This window comes from Ixodes scapularis, unplaced genomic scaffold, assembly GCF_016920785.2.
Source record: "Ixodes scapularis isolate PalLabHiFi unplaced genomic scaffold, ASM1692078v2 PGA_scaffold3__209_contigs__length_174095766, whole genome shotgun sequence".
Classification (NCBI taxonomy): domain Eukaryota; kingdom Metazoa; phylum Arthropoda; class Arachnida; order Ixodida; family Ixodidae; genus Ixodes; species Ixodes scapularis.
The window spans coordinates 15,287,557-15,307,121 of NW_024609868.1; the positions used below are offsets into that span (position 1 = coordinate 15,287,557).

At 50.2% G+C, this 19,565-nt stretch overlaps 1 protein-coding gene across 1 annotated transcript in view; it reads right to left on the minus strand.

The window, feature by feature from the left end:
• Positions 1–945: 945 nt before the first annotated feature.
• Positions 946–19,565, minus strand: part of LOC8042581 (cytochrome P450 4c3) — a 37,938-nt gene continuing 19,318 nt past the window's right edge. The window contains exons 11-14 of the mRNA XM_042292305.1: positions 3,169–3,342; positions 3,000–3,066; positions 1,381–1,560; positions 946–1,311 (exon numbers count right to left, since the gene is read on the minus strand). Coding sequence (XP_042148239.1) covers positions 1,136–1,311; positions 1,381–1,560; positions 3,000–3,066; positions 3,169–3,342 — 597 coding nt within the window. The 3' untranslated portion in view covers positions 946–1,135. The remainder of the gene's footprint in view (positions 1,312–1,380; positions 1,561–2,999; positions 3,067–3,168; positions 3,343–19,565) is intronic.

Sequence of the window (19,565 nt, forward strand, 5' to 3'; positions counted from 1 at the left end):
CGAAAGGGGTTTACACAGTCAAATGTACGAAACGGTGTTTTGTTTGGGACTGCATAAACTAGGCAAATACTGCTAGACCTGCTTAGACCCATCCTCCGAGAACCATCTACGGAGGTCGGTGTTCGAAGAACGTCGAGCCATTACTTTTCTGAAATTCCATAAAACTTTCAAACCTGCTAAAACGATTCATGGCACGCCGACAAGTAGGGTGACTACCCGTCCCGCGACTCGCGGGACTGTCCCGCATTGAGGGCTCGTGTCCCGCGTCCCGCAGGAAATTCCAAAATCTTCAAAATGTCCCGCATTCCACATTGTCGTAACATTCCCTGCGCAAATTATGGCGCTTCCGAACAACGGGCAATGGGGAACCGCGGAGATCGCTGATAAATGTGTGAATCTCGATGGTATGTCATTATGTCATTTTCTTGCCAAGCACTGCGCGAAGCAACCGTCGTTCTTGCGGGAGACTGACGCACATGCGCTGTTGTGCCTCTCCCCTTGATGGCAAAATATTCCAAGCGAAAATTTCTCGCCAAAAGTTGAAAAATAAACTATTGTAATTAGTTGCAAATCATAATGTATCATGCGAAAGGGTTGTGGAAAGCTTTTTTAGCGAAGACGGCCACAGAAGGCAAAAAACCTGCAACTCACAACGGTCAAAAAAAAAAAAAAAAAGCAACACAAGGTTTTATTTTTGTGTAGGAGCATGTTAATATAAGAGTAAGTATCGACAGGAAACAGTAAGCCGAAAAATATTTACTGTTATTTCCTTTTGATGCATTGGCCGGTCTGGTGCAGTCGATCTTTATGTTTTCAACTTAGATACTTTTAATAAAATATTTACCATTACAAATAAAAAAGTATATCACTGAGAGTGAAAATTATCTTAGTTTAATTGCCGCGTACAATTTTCAGGTGTATAATACGCTTCCGGACAGCACAGGATTTCGGGGTGTGCGCGTTGGTGAATTTTATTTAATATTTATTTCTTGAGTCGTGAAAATACCGGTCAGGCTGTCCCGCATTCCACCGGCAGGGAGGTGGTCACCCTACCGACAAGTGATGCAGATTGGAATGCCCCAGCCACGGCAATGTTTCTCGTTGTTTTGTTTTGCCATTCCATTTTGTCATTAAGTCAAGCACGCTTCGAAGAAACCCTGGGGATAAACTTAATTCGGAGTCCATTTTTAGGTCTGAGAACCATTTCGGAGAAGAAAAGAACTTGATCTCTGTGATCGAGGGACTGAAGCTTGTATCGGCGCAGGATGTTGGCAACGACGATTTTTACCACCGGCAGCGCAAACTTCTGACCTGAGAATAAAACACGAGAATATATTTAGAAGTGTCTGCTCATGATGCGGAACAGAGTGACGGCCTTACCAATGCAGTTTCGTGGACCTGCCGAGAAAGGGATGTAGGCGAAAGGATGCCTTCCCTTTGAATTCTCGGGAAGAAACCTTTCAGGGCGAAACTCTTCGGGTTTTGGGAATACTTCTGGATCCCGATGCAAGAAGTAGCCCGCAATTTTAATTACTGTTCCCTCGGGAAGAATCGTGCCGCCTTTTGAAAAGTAAAATTGTTTTTGTGATTAGCACACGGGTTACATTTACTCTAAAATGTAATACTGTCTTAGAGAACCTGGCGGAATCAAACATCTTTAAGATTAACAACTTCTTAAAACCCAGTAGCATACATGTCGTACTTTTAACTTTTAATGTAAACATTTCGGCAGGTCAGCCTGGTTGAGGGAAAACTTGGAAAATTGAAAAGAAATCAGCAACCACATCCTACAAGGAGGTCCGGACGTTTCACTGCTGCCACTTACGCTGGTAAAAGAAAGGTGTTCAGATGCCCCACAAACCAGTGTCAACACATAGGCGCATGATGCCGCGACCGAAATATCGTCTCTCTAAAGAAAGAGCGCAAGGTGTTGTGTATCCAATTCCATGCGCAGAGTGCTCTGCCACCTACATCGGCGAAACAAGGAACCTCTCAGAAAAAAAGAACTTCGCCAACACAAAAACGATGTGCGCAAATTCGACTGCGAGCGCAGCGCTGTTGCGGAGCTCGGTGAAGACAAGGACAATAGCATCGATTTTGCAAACACCCGCGTCATAAATGTTGAGATGAACTTCCGCCAGTGGATTTTTATAGAGCCATGGCTTATTCAAAGAACACCAAGAAATGTCAATATAACCACTGGCACATTACCATCATCCTAAGTGAACAAACTTAGTCGCCCGACAAACAAGATAAAGAAGAGACCACCACCGTAGAAGAAAACAAAGCCGCTGTCCCCTATCTGTAAACAGTCGCCCCTGAAGAAAACCCCGAGCCGGTTTTAAAACGTCGGGACCTCCTCAGGGGATTTGGTTGGTGATTTTATTTAATTTTCTTACTTTTATCTTTACAGACACAGACAACTGAATTTTTGTATATTTTATATATAATTCGGAGTGATCCTAGGAATCTTCTAGGTTTAGTTCGTGCGCTGAACTTGCCTCCTGGTGTGGTAACTATTAAGCTAAAAGTTTCCGTTCAAATGCTGTTATTTTGCAACCCCTTCGAGAAAGAAAACAAAAAAAAACCTTTAATGTTAGAACTTGTTATGATACATCACAATAATTTCCCTAACCCCCCCCCCCCCCCCCCTCTTTTTTCTGAAGGCACCCCCTTAATTCCCAACGACTTTAATATTCGGTAATGTCATCCCCCCCCCCCCCCTCCAACCCCCTCCCCCTAATTTTAATTCCCGGGGAAACTCTGATACATCATATTAGTTACCGCTTCCGCACTCATGACTTTTGATTTAGTCGTTTGTGCTTTCTAAATTAGAAAATATCCTTTTGGGGTCAGTTTTGGGGACTTAGGGAGCGAATTAAATACCTACCTGCAATACCCTTTTAAATATCAATGCCTAACCAAGCTTTTAACAGCTGTATCTCCGTTATCAACAAACTCCTGCACTACGTGTCTATATGACGGGACGTTAAACTCACCGAGTTCAAAAGGCTCTTCACAAAGTCTTGAGTAGAATGGCACGCTAGGGTAAATCCGTTGTGCCTCCTAATGATAAAAAAAAAAAAGAAGAAACATACACGTACACTCTATGGCATTTATACCGGTTAGCTCGCTGCAGTAGCTCGGTCAACATGAACGATATGTCACCTTTAGCGCGCATTCCAGATAGCGCATCTCTTTCATGTCTTCGTGATTGACGTGCCGCTCTGTGTCGTCCCCGAAGATGGAATCCAATTCGTCGTGTATTTTCTGCTGCTCCACAGGACTGAGGCCTATCAGCAATAGCGCCCAGCTTATGGCCATGGCGGTTGTGTCGTGACCCTGAAACCAGATGTTAGGAAGCACACATTAGAGAGTTTTAGTAGACCGTTTTCGGTTTCCCGCTCCGCTCTATGGAAAGCGGAGTCGCCATCGCGCATGCGCGACCCGCTCTGGGATTTGAGCGTGGAGCGTCAGCTCCGCTATCGTCGCCATTTTGAGAAGTACGTTCCACTCTCAGTAAAGGTTCACTAGATGGTGCTTTTCTGGAAAGGTGGGTGCTCGATATTTGAAATCATGCGTGGGAGCGCGCTTGACCCCTATGAACCTCGCTGCACTAAGAAGCTGCGCAGACTTTGTTTGAAAAGGCGTCCCCCAGAAAACGTTTCACGGTGGTCAAGAACCTCTGGCTGCTTCGAGAAATCGCTGGCCGCAATCCTTCCACGGCCCCTGAACGGTGGGAACAGGTGCTGCCTTGTCTAAGCCAGCGGGCTCGATTTTTCTATGCGAGATGACGACGACGACGTTGAGAGGATGACACACCGGGCGACGGCGGTGTCTCAATCTGAGCCCTGGGCCTCGGTTCCTCGGAGGCGGCAGCTTCTACTTCGGCTGGACTACCTCCTTGGAGCATGATTCTTTGACCCCAGTGGACCCCAGTGAGCAATAGCGCCATTATGTTCCTGGTGCTCCTTCATGCACTGATCGAACGGCGTGCAAGATCTTCATAGCTCGCTGCTCACCCGCCCAACCCGCCCAACCCGCCTCCACGAAGTCTAGACTACTGCGAATCGGACTGCCACCCTCCCCAATACCAACAACCCATGTCGTCGTCATCTTGCACGTATATACTCATCACATTACCATGTTCTCTAGACGCGGCACCGCGGGCCTCGGTGGTACGGGCTGCTGCTTTCCGCGGTGCCGCAGCTCTCCAGAGCCAAAAATTCAAGGTTAAAGACCAAAGACGAAAGCAGTCGGCAAACGGACAGATATTTTGTTTGGTTACTTCAGGCAGCAAGACAGTGAAAATTAGCGAAAGCGAGTGCTCCATTTATATCTCTACTTTTTTTTTCCCGATGAAATGAGTCTTTTCTTCTTCGTATGCTTCGGTTTGTGATATGGTGCCTTGGTGTTTATGTACACTGCGCGACACTGTTAGCGGGAGCATTCAATATCCTGTTTCATTTTTCATCTTAAATTGGAGGGGCTGACATTTGCCTATTGGTGTGGAATAAAGCGCTCGTTTGGGGCACCAATCTGAGCGACACATTTTCAGCTTTTTCAATAGCTGTCAAAGAAATAAACTGCAAATAAAAGCGATTTTTTTCGTGTTCGTATTAACAGTGGAGCGCAGTGTATGTATCTGCCTTGGGGGGTGACATGAAACCATTTTGCTTCACTATACACTTCTTTTTATTTCTTTTGTGTGTTTATGAAAGTGCGTTTTTCAGCTTAAGCTCCTGCCCAGTTTCTGCCTCACTTGTGCTACGGTCTTTTCTTGCAATAGAAGGCCACGCAACATAGTCTACTCTTACAATGCTGAATTCAACAGTAACACTGTAATTTGGTTAGATGCAATATTCACACGCACATCTGAGAAGTAAAATGGGAGTCGTTAGTAAACGTTTTTTATTAAAATATTTCTAGATGCCTTTCAGCCCAGTTGGACAGGTATTTCGCTCAGTACAAAAGCTTAAACATGATTTACTGTGATAAGTTTATGCATTCTAATATTAAACAAAAAATGCCCATGGTCTTTGTAGGTTTCGTCCAGCCGTCAAATTATGCCGTCTGCGCACATCACTGCCTGGTGCTTCACGACGAGCGCCCTCTTGTGGTCTTCTTCTAATTTTTTTGATGGACGGCATATGGGCACGCTGTGCGGTCAACAAAACCATTGTCCTTGACGTTCCCTTGTCCTTGACGACCTAATAAAAAAGACAAAGAAAACACTCTTACAACACGGCAGTATTTAAACACCATACCAAAACATGTGATATGGGACTTGTTACTCCTCTAAGATAAAGCGTATTTCCATTGTAGGGTTGTAAAAAACTGGGTATCGTAAATTAATATATATATATATATATATATATATAGTTGTTTCTTAATTCTGCTGAGGTTTGAGGCCGTCAAACTGTGCATGCGAGGCCCGCTACGCCGGAATTCAAAACGAAACTTCTGAAAACTGTTCTAATATACCACTATTGCTTAGAAGTCCAGGGTTGTGTTTGCTAAATTTTGCATTGTTTATGCCTGTCTGGTTTTCACCAGACAAAAAATTGACGTGGAATATTCTTTCGACCGTTATTGGTAACTCTTTTCAAAACACCACCGGGTAACATATTCGGCCGCCATATTTTGGGCATCGCTTTTAGTGCGAGACTTGTGACTAGAACCCATTTCATATTCAGTATTGACGCAGCATTCGTGTCTAATACATTTAGACTCGCATCCGCGACAAACAATGACGTAGCTCTCTTGCTCCCTAGACACTTGGCCAAAATAAGGCGGCCTCGAAGACTAGCGGCACCATGGGTTGCACTTTTAAAAGGGCTGCATTCAAGTTTCTATTATTTTCTAAATCTACCAAGGAAATCCAACGCAAACATTTCTTGAAGAAAGTTAAACAATTCAAAAGTTGCGAGCGAGTGTGAATAAATAAAGCTGAGAGGAATGGTTTCTTTGGTGCAGCTTGCGAGTGCTATGCTTGTGGTCAGCTTTCAGTGGCATTTTCGACAGGAGGGCGCATGCACAGATATAATCGTCGTTCAAGCACGCGCACCCGTACATCTGACTGCATAGCCATAGGCCGTCCACAAAACGCGACGACTTTACCGACGCCGTGCTGGTTGCAAAGTGATTCTCGTTCACTTCGTTTGATTATGCTGTTTTGTGTTACATAGAACTCAAATCGAATGGTTTACTTTTTACGCGCGGGGTGTACGCTTTAGTTCTTGATTCGACCTCTTTCAAGCTGAGGTCACGGTCAAAGACATCGACGCGTATAGACGCTTTCAGGCAGCTGTGCATGGGCGCCGCCATAACCGACCTTCAGTTTTTCTTCCCTCTTATTCCGTTCGCTTCACTTCATCATTACCGCAGCAGGACAGGTTATTGCCATGTGAAGTGTTACTGTGTCCTTCTCCCCAGCATAGGCCCTTGTGGAGACTCGTCAACGCCCGCTTCAGTGGCTCGGCATCTCGGTAAGACAAGAGAAGGTCGGCTATGGCGGCTCGATTTGGCGCGCGCTGAAAGCGTCTATTGAGTAAGTGCCGCCATCTTGAGATCTAAGCGATCACGCTAAGGACGCTGAGGGCAGTCCGCTCTACAACTTGTGAAGCGGAGCGCACGCTCACTCCGCTAACTTTACGCTCCAACTCAGAGCGGGCCACGCATGCGCGGTGGGGACGATGCTTCTCGCACAGCGTGAAGTAGAGCAAAGACGGCTCATAAAAGTGGCCTACTAACACTCGTAGATTACGAACGCGCTCGTCGTGACTTCTCCTGACACTGCCCATGTACACCTTTGGCGTATAGAAAAAAGTAACTTTTCACCAGACAGAGCAGCCGTGCTAGAAACAATGGAAACTCGAAATTTACACAAACCATGCAGGGTCTCACCTGTGAGCACAGCTCTAGTTTCGCCAGGGTCAACCACCTATGTTTGTTCATGTCAGCGAGCAGGTGGCCGAACCTCTCGTTGATGTGACCCACGATGAGGTTCACAGAACTGAAGAACACCGACAAGTTCCGTCCAAACGCTCATCCAAGAACGAACAGACGGTTGGGATAGGCCAGTCGAGGAAGAACCATGCAAAGCGTCTCGCCAGATTGGCAACACCCTGCGCCGATCTGTCGGGTGCTGGTATTTTGAGGCCCGCATGCAGAACAGCCAGGTCCTTCTTTAAGCAGGATAGCTTCCTAAAGGGTTTGTTTTCTACGTTGGAAATATCCAGCAAACCGCGTTCGGAAAGGGAACTTCGGCGCTTGATGGCACGAGGGATACGAATCATAGATTCGATGTCTCGCCATCTTAATCTCGTTAGTAGAAGTCTCCTTCCTTGAGAACAGCGGGGATTCATCATGCAGTTGCCTTGCTAGCCTTGGGCAACACTGTACTCGTACTACGCAAAAGGATGTACTCCCAATGCGCAAACTTCGTCCTTTTCTCTTATTTTTCTACTTCGAATAAGTAAATCTGATTCAGTTTTAATTCGAGTGGAGCAGAAGCTACAAGAGCGAGTGCCGGCCTTTCAGCGTCCTTGATAAGCACGCGCGCTCGTGCAGTCCAAGCACTGTTTAGAGCAACATGCTCATGCATATACCTTCGGCTTCACTCGCACACAAGGTGGAACGATTATATTTATATTTTATAGCGTAATATTTCTTCAGGTGTGTGCCTCCTCTTTTGTGCTCAATATTGTCGCCTTCGTTTTTACTAGCTTGTGGGATTCTAGTTTACCCCAAAGTCCTCAGTGAGGCAAATACCCACTCCGTAACTCGTCGGTTGCAAAAGGTGGGTTTCGACTTACCTTGCTGATCGCTGTGAGGCAAAACCCACTCCGCAGTCCGCTGCTATGGCGGCTACGGCCGGGTCCGTCCGTTGGTTGCCGCTAGGCTCCGGTGGACGGGACACCACACCAAACACAGGGATACCGTAGAAACGTGTTTATTGGCCTTACGCCACACGCTTTGCGCCCGTAGGCGGAACAAAAGAGAAATGAGGTTGGCGCTGCCTTAATTGACAGGATCACCAGGAGAAGGGTCCGCGCTGCCGGAACTGGCAGGATCACGGAAAAGGGGGAGCAGGAAAATAACGATGAATGCTCCGTCGAGCGTAGCCCCCCCTAACCAAGAGCCCCGGCCACAGGTGGGTGGCCGGCTTATGTAGCCTGCGGGAAATAGACGCGCCCGGGGAGGCCGGTAGAAGGTCACTCGAAAACGGGACGCGTCCATAATCACTCCCAAGGGTGTGCCGATGGCGCGTTCACCCAAAAGGGCAAGGGAGAACCGGCCCCTTCGGGGAATTCGGCCTCGTGGTTCCTTGTATCCGGGAGGCCGACGCCATTGGTGACGACGACTCCCACGGCCTGCTTGAAGCTAGGCCTAGATAGGGATAGAGGGAACCCAATGGTTCCCACACTCCCCCCTTCTTAAGGCTTAGGTAGGACTTGAATAAAACAAAATGTCCTACCGGCTCTTAAAAACAAAAAGAACTAAAAAAAAAAAAAAACGACCGCGTCCGGTGCCTACCCCCACATGCCGGGGTTCACAAATACGGTCTGCTGCGACGTTCCCGGCGTTCGCTCACCGTCGTGGAGGTGGTTCGTGGAGCCCTTTGGACGGGAACAGCCGGCCCCTGGACAGAGTGTTGTCCGTCGCCGCGCGGGTCCCGAAGTCGAAGGGCGGGCAGGACCCCGCGCAGCTGTCGGTCCCGGTGACGCGCGTAGCCGGCGGGCCGCTGGTTCGGTCCCCTGGTCCGCTGGCGTCGCGGGGCTGCTCGAAGAATCGCCAGCACCCGTGGACCAAGAACGCCGTCGAAAACCCCGGAGCCAGGAAACAGGCTGGCGCAGCCCCCGAACGGCCCGAAGCACCGTCCTGGCTGGAGATCCTCTTCGTGGATGTTACTGTGGAGTCGTACTGCGGCAGAATGACATCACGGTATCTCACCGCTTGTGACGACTGCTCTCGCCGTGCCCCTACGATGACTTAGTGACACACGTGAGCCTGGGCGGCAGTAACTGACCAATGGGCGTTACGCCTACCCTTTCCCTCAGATGCCGTATGTAGGGGAATCCCCGTACGGGATGATACGGGAGCGAACGTTGAGGTGGCCTTGTATTTAGGTCACGGCTTGCCAACAATGGTGGCTGACGCGTTCGCGAAGGCAGCTGGTGCATTCTTTGCCCTTGCACTTCCCTTAGTGTAACATTTCGCCACTTATTGGGACTACCTTTGCGAAACTCCGGATATTAGTTTCTCCGAGTTCGCAGATTGTAGCGGGGCGCCTCGTTTTTGGCGTCGTCTCGCGTTTCGCGTGCATTCTTGCGCAAGAGTGGCTTTGGGTTTTGCTCCTCGTTTTCCCTTCTGTGGTAGGGTTTGAGATCGCAAATATGCACTGGCCCTCCGACTTTTCGTGACTCTTGGTCAGTCAGCTTGTACACGAGCGGTGAAAGTATTTCTCGCACTTCGTACGGGCCCAGCCACTTTGGTGCCAGCGAAGCAGAAAAGCTTTTGCTGGCATCGCTCAAAACGTGGTTTCGTCTGAGCACGAGATCGCCTACTTTGTAGCGGAGATCTCGGCGAGAGCGATCGTACTGAGCCTTTTGTTTAGCTCGCGCTACCCCGAGATTGTGACGGGCCTCCGAGAAGGCTTCCGTCATCCGAGTTTGTAGCGAGCGCGCGTGTTCAGTCTGTGTCGACTGCGCTTCGTTTGCCCCGGCGTTCGCCCTTAGGACACGGTCCATGGGATTCGCCAACTCTCTTCCGAATGTGAGGAAGGCGGGGGTGAAGCCTGTCGAACGATTGACAGTGGACCGGAGAGCAAACCCAATTTCAGGAATGTATGCGTCCCAGTCGCGGTGCTTTTCGGCAAATGCTGCCAGCATGGGTTTGATGTTTCTGTTACATCGCTCCGTGATGTTCGCCTGTGGATGGTAGGGTGTGGTTGTTTTGTGCTTGATGCCCAGGGCTTTGCAAGCGTCCACAAATACCTTCCCGACGAAGTAGCTTGCTCGATCTGTTAGGAGAGCTTCCGGGAACCCGCATCGGGTGAATACCTCCATGAGCTTCTCCATGATCGCTCGGGCTGTCAGCTTTCGTAGTGGGAAAAGTTCTACCCATTTGCTGAAGTGATCCGTGACAACCAACAAATATTGGTGTCCTTTGGGGCTCCTCGGCAAAGGGCCGACCACGTCGCAAGCCGCCAAAGACCATGGTTCTTGGCTGTGGGTCGGCTGCATTAGGCCCGGAGGTTTGCCGCCTCTTGGTTTAAAGCTTTGGCAAGTGTGGCACCTGCGGGCGTAGCGGAATACGTCCCTTTTCATGCCCGGCCAGGTTGCGATGTGACATAACTTTGTGTAAGTCTTGGAGCCGCTCGCATGTCCGGCCAAGTGCGAGTCGTGATAGTAACGCATTACTGCGCACCTCAGACTTTTTGGCACTACCACCTTGAACACATTATCTGTGTCCTTCTCAGATGGGATATACTTCAGCAGGAGCCCATCGGCGTTCAGCAGAAATTGATCCAGCGTGTCAGTACCAGTACCAGATACATCCCGACACTCGGCGTTAACTGCAATACCAGCAGTCGTACGCCCGGCGGACGCACCGCCCGACTCCACGGAGTCCAACTCACTCGAGAGTCCGTCGATCACCTTTCGACAAAACGGATCATTCTGCTGAGCTTTCAGTAGCTCTTCTTTGCTGAACACGATCCCCACTGCGCTCACTGCGTCTACGTGGTTCACGCTCTCGTCCGAGGAGGTCAGTGGTGCTGCCTCCTTTTGGGACTGAATTTCGGCTTCGCCGGGCATTGCATGTGCCGTTGGCTCGGCCAGGCTCCCCGCGGAAAGATTTGCGCAGTCTACGGGGGCTCGCGACAGTGCGTCGGCCACAACGTTTGTGCTGCCTTTCCGGTACCGCACGACATAGTCGTATTTTTGCAGTAGCAAAGCCCATCTCGCCAACCGCCCTGCGGGTTCGCGAAGTCTTGACAGCCATATTAGGCTCTGGTGATCTGTTTCGATCGTGAATGTGGTCCCGTCGACATAAATGTCGAAGCGCTTTAAGGCAAATACAATAGCCAAGCACTCTTGTTCGCAGGTGCTGTAGTTCACCTCTGCCGGCACGAGCGAGCGGCTAGCGAAAGCCACGGGACGAAGCACACCTTCGTGCTCTTGGAGCAGGACCGCTCCCAAGCCCAGTTTGCTCGCGTCCGTTTGGATCACGAAAGGCTTGTTCAAGTCGGGAAGCTTTAGTTCCGCGGTGTCCGCGAGTGCTTTCGAAGTGCAGCGGAAAGCTGCCTCCTGCTCGGGACCCCAACTCCAGCTCACGGCTTTTCTGAGTAGCCGCGTTAGTGGCGCTTGGAGGGAGGCGCAGTTCGGGATGAATTGGCGATAAAAATTCACCATTCCCAAATAGCGACGGAGTGAGCTTACGTCCGTTGGTGCGGGGAACTCCCGGATAGCTTCTAGCTTCTCGGCGTTTGGCGCAATGCGTCCGCAATCGAGTGTGAAGCCGAGCAAGTTGATTCGGGTTTCGGCTATTTGAGCCTTTTCCGGGTTCAGCGTGATTCCCGCGGCTTTTAGCCGGTCGAACACATCCTTCAGGTCTCTGAGATGATCTTCGAAGGTGTTCGAGTAGACGACAATGTCATCGAGATAGGCCATTGCATGTTTCCATTTGGCTTCTCCCAGTATGCGGTCGATCAACCGCTGGAACGTCATGGGCGCTCCGCACAGACCGAAGGGCATTCTTGTGAATTCGAAAAGCCCGCGGTGACAAGCAAAGGCCGTTTTCGCCTCGTCACCCCTCTCCATTTGAACTTGGAGGTAGCCTCGGCTGGCGTCTAAGGTTGTAAAATACCGTGCGCTGCCGAGGTTGGACAGGATCGAGTCAATGCTCGGTAGCGGATATGCGTCTTTCCGCGTGACGTCATTTAGACGGCGATAGTCGATGCACAGACGTGAAGTGCCGTCCTTCTTTGGGACCAACACGACGGGGAATCCCCAGGGACTGTTTGACCGCCGGACAACTCCGGTGTCGATCATTTCGTCCAGTGCAACGTCAATGGCTTTTCGTTTAGCCAAACTAACGGGTCGTGCGTTTTGCCTCCGAGGGAGCGCATCGCCCGTGTCGATCCGGTGTCGCACCACATTGGTGCACCCGGGTCGATCAGTGAACATCTTGTCATAATGTCGTAACAATGCCGACAGACGGGCTTTTTCTTGCCCTGACACGCTGCATGACTCAGTCAGCAGGGGGTGCGTTATCTCCGACGCTACGGCGCTCGCTTGCAACCGCGTCGGAGAGGGTTCACCTTGGGAGGCTGTTGCCTCGTTTCGGCTGCTGCTGCCTGCCCCATTAACCAGCGGTTTTTCTGGGGTTGGGGGTTCGCAGAAAGGTTTCAGAGGAGCGAAAGTGCCCTCTCGGTAGCCACCGCTACTCACGTCGATCACGATCCCTGTTTTGGCGAGAAAATCTCTGCCCAGGATGATAGGAACGGAAAGACTGGGGAGATGAACGAAGCGTTGCCGTCTTGCTCGATTCTCCCATCTCGCAACCAACCGGACGGCACCGCTTGAATGTGCGGTGCCGCACGCGAGTCGAAAGGCCGTGCTTCCCTCCCTCATTCGGACAGAGTTTTGCCGGAGGTGGGTCAACACTTCGTCACCGAAAAGCGATGCGCTTGCGCCCGTGTCGAGCAGCGCCTTGAACGTCCGACCAACGATCGTCAACGCTATGAATGGCGTTGGCGTGCCTGTCGGAAAGCCTATTCTGTAGGCGGACGGCAAAAGAGTATCTTGCTCCGTGCCGTTTAGAGCCACCGGGTTGGTTATCGGCGGCTTTGCTCGTTTCCCGACTGTTGGAAACCGGGGTTCTGCCGTTCTGGGCATTGTCGAACCAGGTGGTCGGCGCTGTTGCAGCGGAAGCAGCGTGGTTGCGCAACCCTTCTCGAGTCGCGTCGCACGTTCTGCTGCGCGCCGGGCCTTTCGTCCTGTGCATTTGGACGCATTGGCCGCGTTTGCTCCCGGGGCGTCGGTAACTCTTGTCTGTTCCGATCTCGCCTTTGCCACTGCGGCGCGGGTTCTGCTGTTCGCCTCTCGTAAGAGTATGGGTCGAGCGCACGATCTGAGATGTCGTACGTGTTTCGACCCGGTCCGTCGGCGTAGTGGGCGGCTTCGTGCCTCCTGTTTCGGGGCGCCGTCTCCCCATTCCATGCGCAGCGCGGCTCAAGTGCCGATGACGCAGGCGGCGGAGGTCGGTACGCTCGGGCGGCTAGAATGTCTCCCTGGATCCGCCGAGCTTCCGAGGCTAGTTCGTTCAGGTCGCGGAAGCGACTGCCTCGGAGGTACGCCGCAAAAGTCGGGTGCGCCTGTCGAATGACGCGCTCTACCCGCTCTGCATGTGGCGCGGAGGGTTCTGCTAGCTCGAAGAGCTCTTGCATCGCCCTTACGAACTCCAACAGTGACTCGTCTGGGTGTTGGGTCCGTTGCTCGAGCTCTCTCCTCATCCTGCGCTCGTAGTCAGCGGGGAGGAATTCCTGGCGAAAAGCCTTTCGGAACTGCTCGATAGTCAGCAGCTGGTTTCCGGTTAGACGGAACCATCGCGCTGCTTGGTCCACCAACGAGATTGGCAGGATGCGTTCCAGTATCTCGTTGTCCGACATTCCCATGGCCTTTTGATAACTTTTCAGGTCCTCGAGGAAGTCCGTGGCGCTCATTCGGTCTCCGTATCCTCGGTATGTCGGGATAGGAATTCTGACCGGTGGCCGCGTGGGCGGCGGGGGCCTCGTCGCTGCTTGCAACGCTCCCGTCAAACTCTCGATAACTCGTGCTGCGTTATCTAGCAGTGGCTGTTAAGAGTTTAGCGCATTTTCTCTTTGATGAGATACGCTTTCGGCTGGCGAGCTGTACACTGGCTGTGTGCCGCCGCGTGCCGCCGTATGTCCTGTTGCGCATAAAGCCGCTGAGCTGGGCCATTGCTCACAGACGGCGGCAGTGTCTTCCGTTTGTGGGGAAGCTGCAGGCCAGTCTGGGGTCAGGAGATCATCGCAGTACGAGGCTGTATTTGCCTGTTGTTGCGTCGCCGCGCTTTGTGCGAGCGCGGTGTTGACCTCGACAAGCGCAGGTGCGCTTCGCTCAGCAGAGTGGGCTGGCGTGTCGCGGAGGGGGATGCCCTGGGCGCATTCCGGATATGTTGGGTCGCCTCCGCTTAGAAGCAAGCTCGGCTCAAAAGACACTGCATTGTGTCCGTGCGTGGCTGACGCGGCCACTAAGCCGTTGGGTGGCGTCGGGTTTCGGGCGTTCGCCTCTCCCTCCGTCCACGAAGTCCAAGGCCGGAAATTGGCCTGGTTCGCTGTCATTGCGAACGTGCTGCTTTGTTTGCAGACGCCGGACGGGCCGCACGTTGGGGCGCCAGATGTGGGATTCTAGTTTACCCCAAAGTCCTCAGTGAGGCAAATACCCACTCCGTAACTCGTCGGTTGCAAAAGGTGGGTTTCGACTTACCTTGCTGATCGCTGTGAGGCAAAACCCACTCCGCAGTCCGCTGCTATGGCGGCTACGGCCGGGTCCGTCCGTTGGTTGCCGCTAGGCTCCGGTGGACGGGACACCACACCAAACACAGGGATACCGTAGAAACGTGTTTATTGGCCTTACGCCACACGCTTTGCGCCCGTAGGCGGAACAAAAGAGAAATGAGGTTGGCGCTGCCTTAATTGACAGGATCACCAGGAGAAGGGTCCGCGCTGCCGGAACTGGCAGGATCACGGAAAAGGGGGAGCAGGAAAATAACGATGAATGCTCCGTCGAGCGTAGCCCCCCCTAACCAAGAGCCCCGGCCACAGGTGGGTGGCCGGCTTATGTAGCCTGCGGGAAATAGACGCGCCCGGGGAGGCCGGTAGAAGGTCACTCGAAAACGGGACGCGTCCATAATCACTCCCAAGGGTGTGCCGATGGCGCGTTCACCCAAAAGGGCAAGGGAGAACCGGCCCCTTCGGGGAATTCGGCCTCGTGGTTCCTTGTATCCGGGAGGCCGACGCCATTGGTGACGACGACTCCCACGGCCTGCTTGAAGCTAGGCCTAGATAGGGATAGAGGGAACCCAATGGTTCCCACAAGCTCTACAATCACGCTCCCTTTTACTCCCTTGGTGTTAACGCTTAGGTTTTTTTTTGTTTTACTAGTACTATAAACGTCCACTTGTGGGGCTACGCAAGCAAATTTTTCGAACCCGCTCAAAACGCTCTTACGCTGAAGAAAAACGCTCTACTAAAACGCGTTTTTGGACCTCCGCTTTCCATTCCGGCGAAGCGGGCCGCGCATGCGCAGTTTGGCACCCTCAGAGCGGAGCGGAAGATGAAAACGGTATACTAAAACTCTCTATTGTCTCTATCATGTTTAAACGCGATGATGACATCAGTCTCCCGAATTTCTGGGGAAGGGGGCGGGCCTGGAGTCGTTGGAGAGGAAACATTTCAGCGGTTCTTTCGGATACTTAACAACGATTTTTTTTAAACTCAAATAAACTTAGTTTAGCAAACATTCCATAAATCACGGTTCTATATGCGTCCAAAAAAAAAAAAAGAAAAAAAATACAATTTGTGTGCCAAAAAAACAAAATAAAAAAAAAAAAGAACAAAGAGGAAATTTGTGGCCGTTTTTGGAGTCGCTTCGTGGGCTTGATCTTTGCGCACATGGATCTTTGCGCACATAAAGCCTCATGGCATACATGGTGTTATTTTAATTGCGTTTTCGCCATAGCGGCGTCGCTCGTTCGAAAAAAAAAAAAAAAAAAAAAAAAAAAACATGATGGATGCCGCATTCCCGGCGCCGCAGTTGCAAATCGCAAACAAAATTGCATCAAGTGAGGTCCAATTGTTACCTGGCTCGATCTAAAATGAACCGTAAAAATGGACGCCTGCACGTAGCCATCTAACCTTTTCGTCAAAGGTGAATTGCACAGGTCGTTTTTTTCTTGTAAAATTACAAAGCGTAGTTTTCTCTCTGTAAAAAATATGGCCAAGAAACATGCCAGGGTCTACGGCCGGCAGCGACGCAGACGACAGGGGTTCAGTTGCGGGGTGCGTTTGGCGTTCGTATTCATAGATGGCGCTACCTCCTTATCGCGACGGCTCGCGACCACCGTGGTTTATTAAAATGAACATAATCTTTTTGAAATGCATCATCGGTTAAAAAATAAATGCGGACAATAAAAGAAAAACTTAAGTAAAAAATGCGTCTGCATAACGGCGGCGTTTTTGCTGCCAGGTGATTTTGTCTGCGTGTCGTCTGCTTTCTTTCGCTGGTCGGCTGCACCTTCGGAAGTAAAAAGGCAGAACCGTATATTGGGAGTAGGCACATGAAGCGCACATGAAGGCACTCTAATTGGGAGAGTTTGGCCAGTGGGTGTGGCGACGAAACGCGCCGGAGAGGAGACAAGTAAATGAAAGGGGGGAGAGCGCCAAAGGAGCGAGAGAGAAAGAAGGGAGCAGAGAGGAGGCGACCGCCATTTTTTCGCAACGCTGTCGGAGACTGGTCGGAGAAGAGCACTGCCGAGGCTACGCGTCGTCTGCTACGGGTCGGCTTCTTTTTCGCCTGAATAAAAGCTTGTGGCCATACGTCGAGACAACTTCATTTATTAGCTTTTTAACCCACCAAGGAATAACAGTATATCCTTCTTTTGCCAGAGCCAGCGATATAAAAGGAAATAATCGAGATTTAGTCTTTAGATGCCGATCACATGCATTCCACCGGGAGAATGAACGAAAATGGCGGCCCTCCCCTCTCAGCCAAGGAGGTTAGAAGTACTAGGAGGGGGCACGTTGCAATATTGGTGAAGCCTAGTCATAAAAAGTTTAAACGATTTTGTGCCCAGCGTGACCGCGGATCTCCCTGGCGATTGGTGCGCGTGACATGTCACGTGCGAGATGGATGGTTGATTGTAGGAGGATTCCTTGCAGGCTTGCGCGCGCTCCGTCCGGTAGGTTTTTGTCGGATCGAAGGCTAGACTGTGGTGTATTCTAGTACAACATAGCTAGACGAAGGCTAGCTACGATCACGTGATGTGGTCACGTTGTTGTGATACGTGGGGAGAGTAAGGAGGAAAATGAGAAAGAGGCGAGGCGTCAAGGGAGCATGGCTTGTGAAGGCTACGCGGCTGACGTCATGCCCTCTCCTACCCTTCTATTCTCCATGCTCTCAGCTGTGAGCAGCCGGGAGTTCACGCGCATGCGCTCATGCCTCTCGCTCTGTGCCGCGTGCTGATTGACTCGCTCGGGAGGAGAGCGTTACGGCGGCGAGATCATAGACTGACCAAGTAAAAAGGTAGCGCAAACCATTGCCTGAAATGGGGAAGAGAAATTTCTCCTCGCCCATACCCTTTCCCTCCCAAAAAGTTATCTTTCCCATCGCTTCAATTGGATTGGGCGTGACAAGTGACCCTTGCCTTCCCATGATCCCCCGCGCGATTTGGTCGTCTGCTAGAAACCAAACGCCATCACTGGGCAAGGCATAGCGGTGGGTCCGTTGCTTACGGCCCGGCCGTTGTTTTTTTTTTTTTTTTTTTTTTTTTACCACAACCTTGGCGGCAACGCGATGCCATCATGCTGCGCTGTGGAATGCACACACAGCATTGCAAAAGGGACGAAGCTTTTTGCCGTTCCGACGGGAAAAGAAAATCTTCAGCGACGACGACAGTGGTCCCACCGGATCGGTCAAAAAAATTTCGACAGCCCCCGAGCGAGACTTTGCGAGGTAAGTCACTTTAAAACTCTGGATCGTATCGCCTATATCTTTTGCTCTCGCCGATGAAGATCGCCTAATACGAGCATGAGACGAGATAAACACGGAACAAAATTACCAGCATGAACAACTCTGACACGTCTTTTCCCACGTATTTGATAATGGAAACTGACTCGCTCGCTTGCACTGAGTCGGTCGAGTTGGGAACGATTTGTGAGAGACAGGGGTGCCACTAAAATAAAGACGGTTCTATTGTTACCATGAGCATATTGCTTCAGTGAAAGGAGAGTCACCAACGATCGAGCAACTCGCGCTTTTGTTGTGCAACATATTTCCGCGATCGGTGAGACTAACACGGAACTAAATTACCGGCACGCAGAAATTAGACAAGTCTTTCCGCGCGTATTTAATCATAGAAACTGAATAGCTCACTCTTAGCTCGCTTGCATTGAGTCGGCCGAGTTGAGAACGATGCGTGAGAGACTGGGGTGCCACTAAAATAAAGAGGGTTGTAGTGTTACCGCGTGCCTATTGTGTCAATGAAAGGAGAGTCACCAACGATCGAACACCTCGCGCTTTTGTTTGTGCAACATATTTCCGCGACCGGTGCTTCACAAATGGCAACTAAAAATTGCGATGCTGCATTTATTTTTCAGGATCACTTCACGAACGGTCAGTTTGAGCCAGTGATTTTGGCAAAGACTGGCCTCAAGAAACTCAAGCGAAATGCAGCTCCTTCCATTTTTTCACACCGACCTCTTCCGAATGTGCAATATTTTTGCTTTGTAGCAATAAATATCTTGTTGTCTTCATCTTATTATGTGATTTGTCATCTGTGATTAGTAAAACATTATTTATTGACAATGAAAAAAATTGCTCTTGTCTTTTGAAGGCTTTGTTGAAAGATATCTCGGTCCTCATTTGTAATTCACGCAGTAAGGTACGCCCGCGGGTGTGCGGCAAAGCTTATATGCTTTGCAAGTGAACTCAAGGGCGTACCTTGCGCATGAGAACGTCAAAACAATACTTCGAAACAGAGTAAGGATGAAAGAAGGCCTCGCTAATAAATGGGATAAATGAGAAACGCGCTGGAAAGGCAACGCCATCTATCAATACGAACGCCAAATACACCCCGCTATTGAACCCCTGTGGTCTGCGTCGCCGCTGCCGTAGACCCTGGCAAATTTCTTGATCCTATCTTTTTTTACAAAAAAGAGCTACGCTTTGTATTTTACAAGAAAAAACCGACCTGTTAGATACACCTTTGACGAAAAGTTTAGATTTCTACGTGCAGGCGTCGATTTTTACGGTCCATTTTAGATCGAGCCTGGTGACTTGGACCACCCTATATTTGAAGATGACCCTGTGATTTATTGTGCATGGTTTCATTCAAATACGATTAAACCTGTAAAAAAATTTTCATGATCATAATTGTAATATATAGTTTTCAGCAATGAACAAAACCGTCATTAAAAAAAAAGTTAGAACATAGCAACTTTAGTAAAAAAAAAATCTGAAGGAAGACGTCGACAACTCATTCTAATTTTTTTTTCGCACGTTTCACTGTTTTTTTTTTTTTAAACAGTTAGCGTTACACAAATTTCAAAACTCTTTTTCACGTAGCAGAAACTTTACTATAAACCCGTTCGAGGAAGAATTATTCTTATACTTTTTAAAAATATTTTTTGAATATTTTGTGCAAAATCGATATCTTGCTATTCTGGGCAATTTGATCTCTTACTCAAATTGGCGTGGAAAAGGAACCGTCAAATCAGTGCGTACCTATCAAACTATTCGATGAAACTTTGGTGGTAT